Source organism: Camellia sinensis, chromosome 10 (assembly GCF_055761805.1).
Source record: "Camellia sinensis isolate YWXY chromosome 10, ASM5576180v1, whole genome shotgun sequence".
NCBI classification, from domain to species: Eukaryota; Viridiplantae; Streptophyta; class Magnoliopsida; order Ericales; family Theaceae; genus Camellia; species Camellia sinensis.
Window position 1 is genome coordinate 59,456,085 of NC_138970.1, and position 11,165 is coordinate 59,467,249.

The 11,165-nt window shown below is 36.0% G+C and overlaps 1 protein-coding gene across 1 annotated transcript; it reads right to left on the reverse strand.

The window, feature by feature from the left end:
- Window positions 1–8,785: 8,785 nt before the first annotated feature.
- Window positions 8,786–10,443, reverse strand: LOC114292384 (putative membrane-associated kinase regulator 4). Its single transcript, XM_028236330.2, is given in 1 exon segment — window positions 8,786–10,443. A coding segment is annotated over 1 exon segment (1,230 nt). The 5' UTR covers window positions 10,237–10,443; the 3' UTR covers window positions 8,786–9,006.
- Between the last annotated feature and the right edge of the window lie 722 nt (window positions 10,444–11,165).

The window sequence follows — 11,165 nt, forward strand, 5'->3', positions numbered from 1 at the left end:
GATTTAGAATGGAATAGCCTAGAATTCCTAGTTATAGTGCTTGATGATAGATCTCGGTTGGCTTACAATTAGCCTCAGCATCAAACCAAAGTACAAATGTCTGAAGTTATATATTTTGAAGTAGCAAGGAATGTATCTATACCCATCGTTGGGTCGACCAGCCATTTCTTGGACCGACCCCTCAACGTTCAAATCTTTGGTAAGTGTTTGGTTGACATGTCATATGTTGGGTCAACCCGTAGATGCGAGATTTATTCCATATAGTGCTAGAAAGGTTTCCAAATTTGTGTTGATTAATTTTCCTTAATTGATTATTATAAACACATGCAAGCCAGGCCTAAAGGCAAAATGGTACTGTTTATTAATCAATACTACTAAGATTTTCTTGTACTTGTGGCTTCGAGATTCTATCTTTCTTGATTTGACAGTCCATTCGTCTATTTGATCAATACTAAATTTTCAGATCATAGTGTTAGAATCATGGAAAACTTCTAATAAAGAGTAATAATACACCTTCTTCCTTCTTAGACATGCCAATAAACGATGTGCACTTGTCCAAGGTGTAGGTCCACAACGTGTTCATCTTGTACCAACGCTGATGATATGTCATGTCTGACAAGGTATTTGGAAATCATCCATGTCGTGTAGCAAACAACTCATCTTCCAGTATTAACCACTTGAATCTTCTAAAACCCATTGGTTACTGACAAATACTTGAGTTGTCATAATCTGTCTCATTCTCTGCATTTAGATCTGCTATTATGCTAACAAACATCATGATCAATCCAAACTGGCCATACTGCTTCGCTCAAACCTCAGATTCTGTCACATTGAGCTTCATTGGTCTTGGTTGTTTCGGTTTAAAATCTATGCTGCATGCATTGCACAACAGTAGCCTAGAGAACATGAAAGTGGATTGATCAAAAGTTCAGAAGGTATCCAAATGAATCAGACAATATATCAGCACATGGTGCCTACTATCATCCAACCATAGTTTTTTTGTTACTTAGGTGTTGTTCATATCCTCCTCACACTTCTCATTTCATATTCGATTTTCATTCCGTGGAACAATGAGTTCCATAAGTACAATATTTCATAAAAATATGCTTTATTGAGAATAACATTCTTATGATTCCCATTGCTAGGAATGTCGGTTATCTTATGCTGGACATAAGAATTAGAGCATATAAAATCTTTTTATTTTTTAGTATTATATATATGAATCGTTTGACAAGTGACTTTTTTAGCCAAAAAGTCAAAAAGTCACTAAAAAAATCAAAAAGCCAACAACCCATACTAAAAAGTCAAATATTCTCTTTTCTCTCTACTTTTTGCACATCTTTTCGTAAAAAGTCAAAAAGTTATCCCAAACATACTAGTTTTTTTTAGCTCATATTTTAGCCAAATAGCCAAAAAGTTACTAAATTAGCCTGTTCTCAAAAGAGGGTGTCAATCACTAATTTATTGCCTTATTTATATCGTTTCTTAAATTGTATCATGAATCTATTATATATATATATATATATGACTTCTACATCATTCATAGGTAAGCCAAATCATTCTTTTCATCTTTTTTGGTATTAAAGCCAACCCTAGTCGCCTTTCTCTCTACTACCCATCACCATTGGCTGCTCGTTTCTCCTCCCTAGCCACCGACAGACCACTCATGCCCTTTTCAGACACCCAACAACCCTTCCTAGTCCTTCTTCTCCACCCGAAAGCCTTACCCAATCCCTACCCAGCCCCCTAAAGTCCTTGTTCTCCACCCTCTTCCCCTCGATAGTCTTCTATAGCCATTGCTGAGGCCTTTCTAGTTGCCAACCAACCTTCTTGCTGGTCCAGAACAGTTTAGCAACCCTTTTAGGGTAGTTCGAGCTTGGCAAGGATTTCGGGGCTACGTTTGCCCTTATGGCTAAGCTTACCTCTGTTCATCTTCTTATCTCTTTTGTTGTATCTCATTCTTAGTCTCTTCATCAGTTTGATGTCAAGAATGCCTTTCTATATGGGGATCTTCTTGAGACAATTTATATGGCTCCTCCTCCTGGTTTTCTGGCTGAGGGGGAGAATTTGGGGAAAATGTGTCAATTGCGTAAATTTTTATATGGCTTGAAACAGTCTCCAGAAGCTTGGTTTGGTCATTTCAGTTTTGTCATCCTCTCTATGGGGTTTGTTTAATGTCACTCAGACCATACTTGTTTCATCCATCATAATCCAACATGTCAGTGTATAATCTTGTTGGTTTATATGGATGATGTTATTCTCACTGATGATGATTATGTAAGCATTGGTCAAGTAAAATGGGATTTGGGACAAACCTTTGATATTACGGATTTGGGGAATCTCAAGTATTTTCTAAGGATTGAGGTGGCTCACTCACAGTAGGAGATTTCCTTGTCTTAAAGAAAGTACGCTCTTGACCTACTTTAAGATACTAGTATGTTAGAGTGTAAACCTACTTTATGAATTCTAATGTCAAATCAGAATCTAGCGAGCTGTTATTAGAGGATCCAGGCATGTATCAAAGGCTTGTTGGGCATCTCATTTACTTGACCAACACTAAACTTGACTTGACATTTGCGGTTAGTATTGTGAATTAGTTTATGCATGTACCTTGTACAGAATACCTTGATGTTGTTCATGACATCTTGAGATATTTGAAGACCTCTCTTGGTTTGGGGATTATTCTTCACAGTTGATCCGCAACCTAGGCTCTCTTGTTTCACTGATGCTGACTATGCAGGATCTAGAACTAATCGGCATTTTACTTATGGTTTCTCTACTTTCTATGGTGATTATCTTATATGATGGAAGAGTAAGAAGCATGGAGTTGTTTCTAGATCTTCTGTAGAAGCCAAGTATCGAGCTATGGCACAGGGAACATGTGATGTGAGATTCTATGGCTTCGTTCTATCCTAGTAGAGTTGGATTTTGAAGAGACTGGTCCTGCCTCCTTGATTTGTAACAAGTCTGCTATTATGTTATTCTGTCTTTCATGAGTGTACTAAGCATACAGAGGTTGATATTCATTTCAATGGAGAAAAGGTTTGAACTGATATTGTGAGTCCATCCTTTGTCTCTTGCTCTCAACAGTTAGCAAATATGCTTACAAAGTCTGTAGGACCGACATTGCTCTAGTCATCTATTGGCAAGCTACGTTTGTTTAATATCTTCATACCAGCTTGAGGAGAGTGTTGAATATAGAAATTAGAGTAGAATCTTTTTATCTTATTGTCACGACCTAAACCCGTCCCTATAGGTTTAGTATAGTAACTGGCCAGTAATCCTTGGATTACCAAAGGTCTCTTGACAGATTAACATATAGATATGGGCTGTGGAAACAAATATACAAAATATACGAGGTCCAATGAGCTGTAATGACATACATGGGATAGAAGAGTTTAGAGCTTTTATAGACTTAAGCGAAGTCAAAAGACATAATATTTACATATCACACTTAGGCGTGCAAGCCAAAAGTCTCGCCCACATCTTAACACACAATCATAGCCTAACATGATTACAAAAACAGCCATAAAGCTTGACTTCATCCGGAATCTCTTCGGGAGGCGCAAAGGTTGGCTGACAAAACCGAAACATAGGCCGTCAACTCTAGGCCTGGTCATGTGCTTGCCCACCTACATACATAATATAAATAGTAAGCGGAAGCCCAGTGAATAATAACGGAGTAAAGGGTTTAATGAATGAAGCCTATACAGATTCAGAAATCATAATTCAGATTCATATTCGTATTCTTGTTCAGATGATATACAGAAATCAAAATTCATGCTTAATCATACGTGGTACATCCATTAGCGCTAACAGAACAGATGCAGAACATATGACGGTTATGAATAACCAGTTCCATAAAGGAACCTCCGGATCCGGGTAACAGAGAATAAACATGCTGAGCTTTATGACGAAGCCTCCGGTACGGGTAACAGATGACAGACATAATAAGTCCCATAATGGGACCTCGGATACCGGGTAACAGCTAACAGATATCACATGTTGCTAAGGATGTCACGAATGCATGTCAGAAATTGGACAATCATTCATTATACAGAACATAGCATTTCAGAAAACAAATCTCATTTCATCATACAGAAAATAAATAAAGTTGAACATAGCTTTACTATGTTATTACTCACAGTTGGCTTCGAGTGCAGACATACAGAGCAGACTAATCAAACGGCCTACGGTACGTGACCTGCAATAACACATAACAAACACACATCTGAAACACACGTTCGAATTACACATAACTTACTTAATTTGTTCTTGGTGTGTTTCTAGCCTTAACCTTATTATGGAGTCTTAATCATGGCCTGGGGATGCCTAGAATGAAATGAGGATGCAAAAATGCACTGGAAAACATTTTTCAAAACTTGCTGAAAACAAGGTCCACGCTTAAGCGTGCCTTTTCTCGCCCGAGCGGACATGCGAAATGTGAAGGTTTGCTCGAGCGTGACTTACCTCGCTCGGGCAGACTGTAAACTTTAGAAAAAGTATTGGTTGCATGTTTTTCATGCTCAACAGATGCTCGATCCCCGCTCGAGCGTGAGACTCAGACCCTCGCTCGAGCATGGATCTCCTCGCTCAAGCATGCTGCAAAACATATGAACTTCTGGGTATATGCATTTCACGCTCAAGCGAGCTTTCGGTTGCTTGAGCGAAAGTGCACGCACTCAGAGTGCTCGCTCGAGTGTGAACTCCTACGCTCGAGCGTGGATGCAAAATCTGAAATTTCCAGATTTGATTTCCAAGTTTCAAGCTCAAACCCAAACACCTCAAACTCAACATTTTGGTGCCAAAACTTTAGAAAACTCATAAAAACTCATAAAACAACATGTTTTAAGGATCATTTTAAGAAATCATGGCCCAATGACATGCCAATTGTACAAAAATTTTACTCAAACTTATGAATGTTTCAAAAGCATAACATGCATAAATTCTCTTGAACTCAAACACTTCAAAACATGATCAAATTTGGCAATTTGGTAGAAAACATGACGAATTCTTAAAACATAGATGAGATGAACACATGCATAGAAGAATTCTTTGAAATCAAGCTCATTTTGTGAAGAAATGGACATGCATGCATGGTATGGCCCAATTCTCTCCAACACCAACTCAAATCCTACATAAACTTATCTAATTTGCTTGAAATCCTGTAAGGTCTAACTCAATTACACAACTAAGAGTTTGATTCTTTACCTAGAGGCTTGAATTCACTAGTGTTGAAGTTGAAACTCTCAAATCCTCTTCAAATGACAACAATTCCATTTAATTGAGCTCATGTCTCACCAAATTCTCAAACTTAGAACTAAATCCTCCTACTCTCTCTCTCCCTCTCACATTTTTGAGTCTTAGAGAGCTCAAAGATGCTCATGTCTCCCCAAATTCCCAAACTTAGAACTAAATCCTCCTACTCTCTCTCTCCCTCTCACATTTTTGGTTCTTAGAGAGCTCAAAGATGCATGTAAGATGAAGAAAAGAGTGAGTGAGGAATTAAAAAGGTACTTTATATAGGCTTAGATCAAAATATCATTAGTTAGGCTTAATTGGGCATTAATTATTCTAATTTAATCGTTCCGAATCGAATTTTAATTAAGCCTGCCATAAAATTCTAAAAATCCTAATTAACACGTAAATTAAGTCAATTTCTGATTCGGATGCCGATAAGGCCTTCAATTTGCAAACCGAAAGAAAAACATGAACAGATCTTCCTACGTTAAACAGATATAGATACAATTAATGCAACACACATGCAATTTAATTCAGAATTTCACCTCAATTACTATTTAGGCATAATTAACCATAGATTAACGTTAATCAGGGATCGAGGTTGTTACACTTATAGTATTGTGTATATAATTAGTGATTGTGTCAATCACTAATTTAGTGCTTTGTTTATATCGTTTCCTAAATTATATCATGAATCTATTATATATATATATATATATATAACATCTACCTCATTCATAGCTAAGTCAAATTATTATTTTCATCCTTTTTCTTATATATCATGTTAGTTTTTCATGTCTTCATTCATTGCCTAAAAAGAACCGGACAAATAAATGACACAACATGGGCACGATATAAACAAGTTGCCACAAGAATTTTCAAAAACGTAAGAGACAAGTGGGTGACACACAAAATATATAGTTTTATACATTTATTATATATCACATATATAAGAATAAACAATTATTAATAGGGAGAAATATAATTTATTTATTTTATCATTAGATCCTTCAAATTTGTTATATATTTCATAGGGATGGGTTTCTCTCCAGTTTATTTTGTGAACTGGACCATATCGTTGCGTTCGTGAGGCTTGCCACAGGTCTCGTTTCAATGATCCAAACCGTTTAATGTGTAAAGCTTGTCGAGTATTTTATGCCTGCAAAAAATTACGTTGGTCGGATATCGATAGGCTCTTGATTGGAACACATTTTTGTCAATGGCAAATTTGATTTTAAAAATAATTTGTTAACAAAAATATGTTCCGATCAAGGGGCTATCAATATTTGATTAACATGATTTTTTGTACGGATGAAGTACCTAGTGAGCTCTACATATCGAACGGTTCAGATCGTCAAAATGTGATCGATAGTGGACCTCCACAAACCTAACAATACAGTACAGTTCACAAAATGAACTAGAGAAAAATCCATTCTTATTTCATATGTGTCTAAGTAATATACACATGTATTTCAACTGTTTGAAATATGTTCGAATCTGGAAAATTTTGAGAACGGTAGGACTTGATTGTATTCCCGTCCAACAATTAATTGGTTGGTTCCTAATTTTGGAGTAAGCTGAGAGAGAGAGAGAGAGAGATTAGGATGAAGTATAAGAAGATGAAAAGTTAGTTACAGAAGCATTTAGTTCAATATTTTTTACCTGCATGATATAATGAGTTGCTTCTTCTTCTTCTTTTTTATTTTTTATTTTTTTATTTTATCTCTCACTCTCTCTCCTGAATCCTGACGATAACCACATGCACAAATATCTTTTTTCAGCTTAGAAGGACATGCAACATCATTCTTTTGAATGGTCAAATTGGTATATGGTGGGTAAATACCTTTGTACTATCAAATTTATTATGCAATAAAGCAATGGGACCAATGGATTTTTATCACTCACTATGTAATTAGCTTAAGCAAAAAAATTAAAAAATATATATATAATATATATCATGAACCTGTCTGTATGCAGAACTATCATGAAAATTTGCTGACTGCTGTAGATTATTTATTGAGGTCAAGTTTGGCATATCTCAAATAATCTATCTTTTTATTTTTTTATCTTTTTTTCATCTCATCACTTCTTTATTTTTCTGCACATCATTTCGTAAAAAGATAAAAAGTGTATTTATTTAAGTCATCCCAAACAACCCCTGACTTTGCTGATATTTTCTCAGAGTAGTTATCTCCAAAATCTGTATAGCATGTTTTCTTAGGTTAATTTGATCAAAATCAGAAAATAGAAAACAGAAACATGTAAAGGGATTTGTCTGCATATGAAACTAGTTTCATTGAATTTTTTATTCTTGCTAGTTTAGGTGTGGCATTACTTTCTCCAGAACAATTCTTTTATTTTATATTATTTTTTGTGCGTGTATGTTTGTTACTTGCATTTTGAACACTTTCAGGTAACCCAAAAGCTGGGGCTTTTGTGTTTAAATAGCTAGCAAAACTGTAATTCATTGGTAAGCTTGATAATAACATGCTATATTTAATAGATTAGTAAACAATTTATAATTGACTAATTTCTTTAAATGAAATCTTTTTGTATATCATCTTTGAAAGAAAGATAGATTTAAAAGTATTCCTCAAACTTAAATTTTCTTGGTAACATTCTCAAGAATTTATTGGCGATTTGACCAAATAGTAAGACTTGCTGTTAATTTCTCTGATAAATCAGTCTTATTAAATATGAGGGCAAGGTTGCATATATCTTATCTTCTCCGGACCTCATTTTAACAAGATCTCATACACTGAGTTATTTTTTTAATAGTTTCTCAAGAATTTTTACTTATTCCTCGAAACTACGATTTGACCTTTAAATTGTGGAAGATTCCTTCAATGAATTTCTACTTTTCTTTCCTAAACAGAAAGGAGGTTATTAGATTATATATCCTCACTTTCATGGACTAGAACAAAATAGTCTTCTCTTATGGAAGATGGGTATAGGCTGAAAACAGTTACATAATAGAATCCATGCAAGGGGAAAAGTACACTCTGGAAACTACCGTCTATAAAACACCCAACCTTTACAATACTCAGATTAGAAAGATAAAAGTGACTTTCCTGAAAGGTAAAAGTGACTCCCTTGATGTGTGTGAAAGTTGTATTTCTTTTTCAGCCTGAATTCTTTCTGTAATCTCTCTCTCTCTCTCTCACACACACACACACACTGAACAGTCTCTTTTTTCTTTTAGCATGAATGTCAATAAGTATCATTGAAGTAAAGGTTTTGTAGTTGTTTTGCAGTAATGCTGTCACTGAAAGAAGCATTAAAGGAAGTCATGTCTGCATAACAGATTCTATTTAAATTCATTAGTGGTGGAGGTTGTCATAGTGTCTGTGTGTAGAACATAGCTTTGCTACTGCAAGGATAGAAGAGAAACACCAGAGAGAGAGAGAGAGAGAGCATAAGCCTAATTTGGAACATCAGATTTATCTGATGAGTTATAACCAAACTAAGCCATGTGTCCTGATGAGATGGGATCGGCTGTGAATTCTTTTTTGCCATTCTCTAATGAATGAATAACTCTCAAATGTCAACAGATTTTTCAATGTGTATGTCTAGACAGTAATAATACAAAGATAATTTGGTCTAACAGTGTGAAGTAGAACCATGCATATGGAATTGCCCAAAACAACACGGAATTAATGACACTAATTACAAAATAAAAAAGAAAAAAGGTAATGGGTAAACATTATGATCATCTCTCTATTTCTCTCTTAGAAGACTTTTTTTTTTTTTTTTTTTGCAGTAGCATCATCTTTCTTTATCTCCAGAATCTGCAATCCTTGAAGCAGACAGTGATCAGAGGCCAACTTCACTTGCTGACTTACTTGAACTCAACAGCTGTTGAGATTGTTTACAGTGCGCAATTGCGCTCTCAATCGAACTCTCAATCTCCAAATTCATGCTATTGCTCCTCTTGAGACACTGTAACTCATACAACCCACTCGAACTAATGGAAAATGATGACGACAAAGAAGAAGCACCAGATGAGGTTGAAGACGAAGACGAAGACAAAGACTTTGTTGCACAAGGGCATTTGATTGCCCCTGAAAATGACTTCCTATGGGTAATAACACCATTCTCAATCATTCTTTTGTCAATGCTCTTCATGTCATTACCCAGTGTTGGATATGTTGTTGTTCTAATTTTCCCAAATGAGCTGTTCTTTGCTACTTTCATGTACTTATTCACACACCCCTTACCTTCTGAAACATGTCCAGCTTCTGCATTGTAGGCTGCCTTGGCGGAGGACTCATCTGAACGAGTGGTCTTGCTAAAGAGAGACTTCAGGCATGCCCGTGAAGCCTTGAGCTTTTGAACAAGTAAGGATGGCTTAACCAGCTTGAGCTTCTTAGACCATGTCGTCTTTGTGTCATCAGCAATGAAACCATTCGATTCGGCGGACCATTCAAAGAAATGGTCATCCGGGTTTAGCTCACAACTCACCCGGCAAGACTCTGATAGTGATATATTGCATGATTGATCCAATGGGGTGCTGGTATTAGTAGAAGGTGTTGTAGAGTTGGTGATGGAGGGAAGACTATAGTGTTCATCTTCGAAGGCCTCTTTTGTGTTGTCAAAGGTTAAAAAAGGCGACTCAGTATGCAAGGCTTCTGCTAAAGCGGGGTTTGTGTTGTCAAAGGCATCTTTTGTGTTCTCAAAGGTTAAAAAGGGCGACTTAGTGTGCGAGGCTTTTACTAAGGCGGGGTCTGTGTTTTCGAAGGTAGGGTTGGAATTTTGGAGGAGTTTTTGAACCATTTGTAAGCGTGGAGGGAGGTGAAGTGGAAGGAGTTTTCCTTTGTAGAAGAGTTCATCAGCTGGGGAAGTTGTTGGTTCTCTCTGATCATTGGGAGCAGAAGACATTTGGAACTCAAATTCTCTGGTTTGAGGGGGAGAACCGAAGAAACTTGAAAAAGAGCTTACTTCCATATCTATGCAGTCATCATCTGCATGGTTACATGATGGAAGATTTGTTGCCATTTTACTCTCTCTCTCTCTCTCCTGTGGATTTTTATGGGGAGCTGAGCTTGGTGAAGGGAGAGGAAGGGCAAAGCATCCTTTAAAGCAGAGATGGTGCCAAGTAAGAAAGGCATAAAAGAATTGTGAGGTTCTATGAATCTGTCAGATTTTTTATGTTTTTCTTTTTTCTTTTTGAATACTTCCAAATTATAAATAGAATGTTATGTACCTAGAAAAATTATAAAGAAAGTATTCAAAAGTTTGAATTCTACAGTATAGATTTAAACGTCTTGTTATGGGACCACATTCAGAATAAATCTGATATTCTACACACTTTTTTAAATACACAACATTGTTAAATTATAAAATGCACGAGATGAAAATGAATTATTTTCCCTCTTTAACTTAGCAGCCAGACACTGAACTGATAGTGCATATTCAATGTTTGCACATGATTCTTATGGACTTTTATGGCATTGCATTCATTTGAATTGCAAAATGGCTTATATATTAGATTACTACTTTGAGAACAAGGTTAAAGCTTCATAGTGATTTTGTAAAATTGCCACCGACTTTTACTACTTCATATGTGGATGTTGACATTATTCTCTCCCCATGTGGAACATAGCCAGTTGAGCTAGAAAAAATTAATTATTGAAAAATATGAAAACAAAAGTATTTTTAATTTTACATTTTTTAATTATTAACTTTAACTTGTTAGATGTTACACTAAATATGACATACCGCGTCGCACTCAACTTACTAGTTAAAAGTGACAGTCATGTTCCAGGCACATGGTAGCTTCTGATGTGGCCCAACTCTACTGGCTTATTCTGTGTAGTTTACCATGGCGCGCTCTGTTTGGTGACTGGGAATCCAAGCAATACAACACACCCTAAAAACTGAGCTATGTGGATTAATTTTTTATTTTATTTTATTTGAAGTGTAAC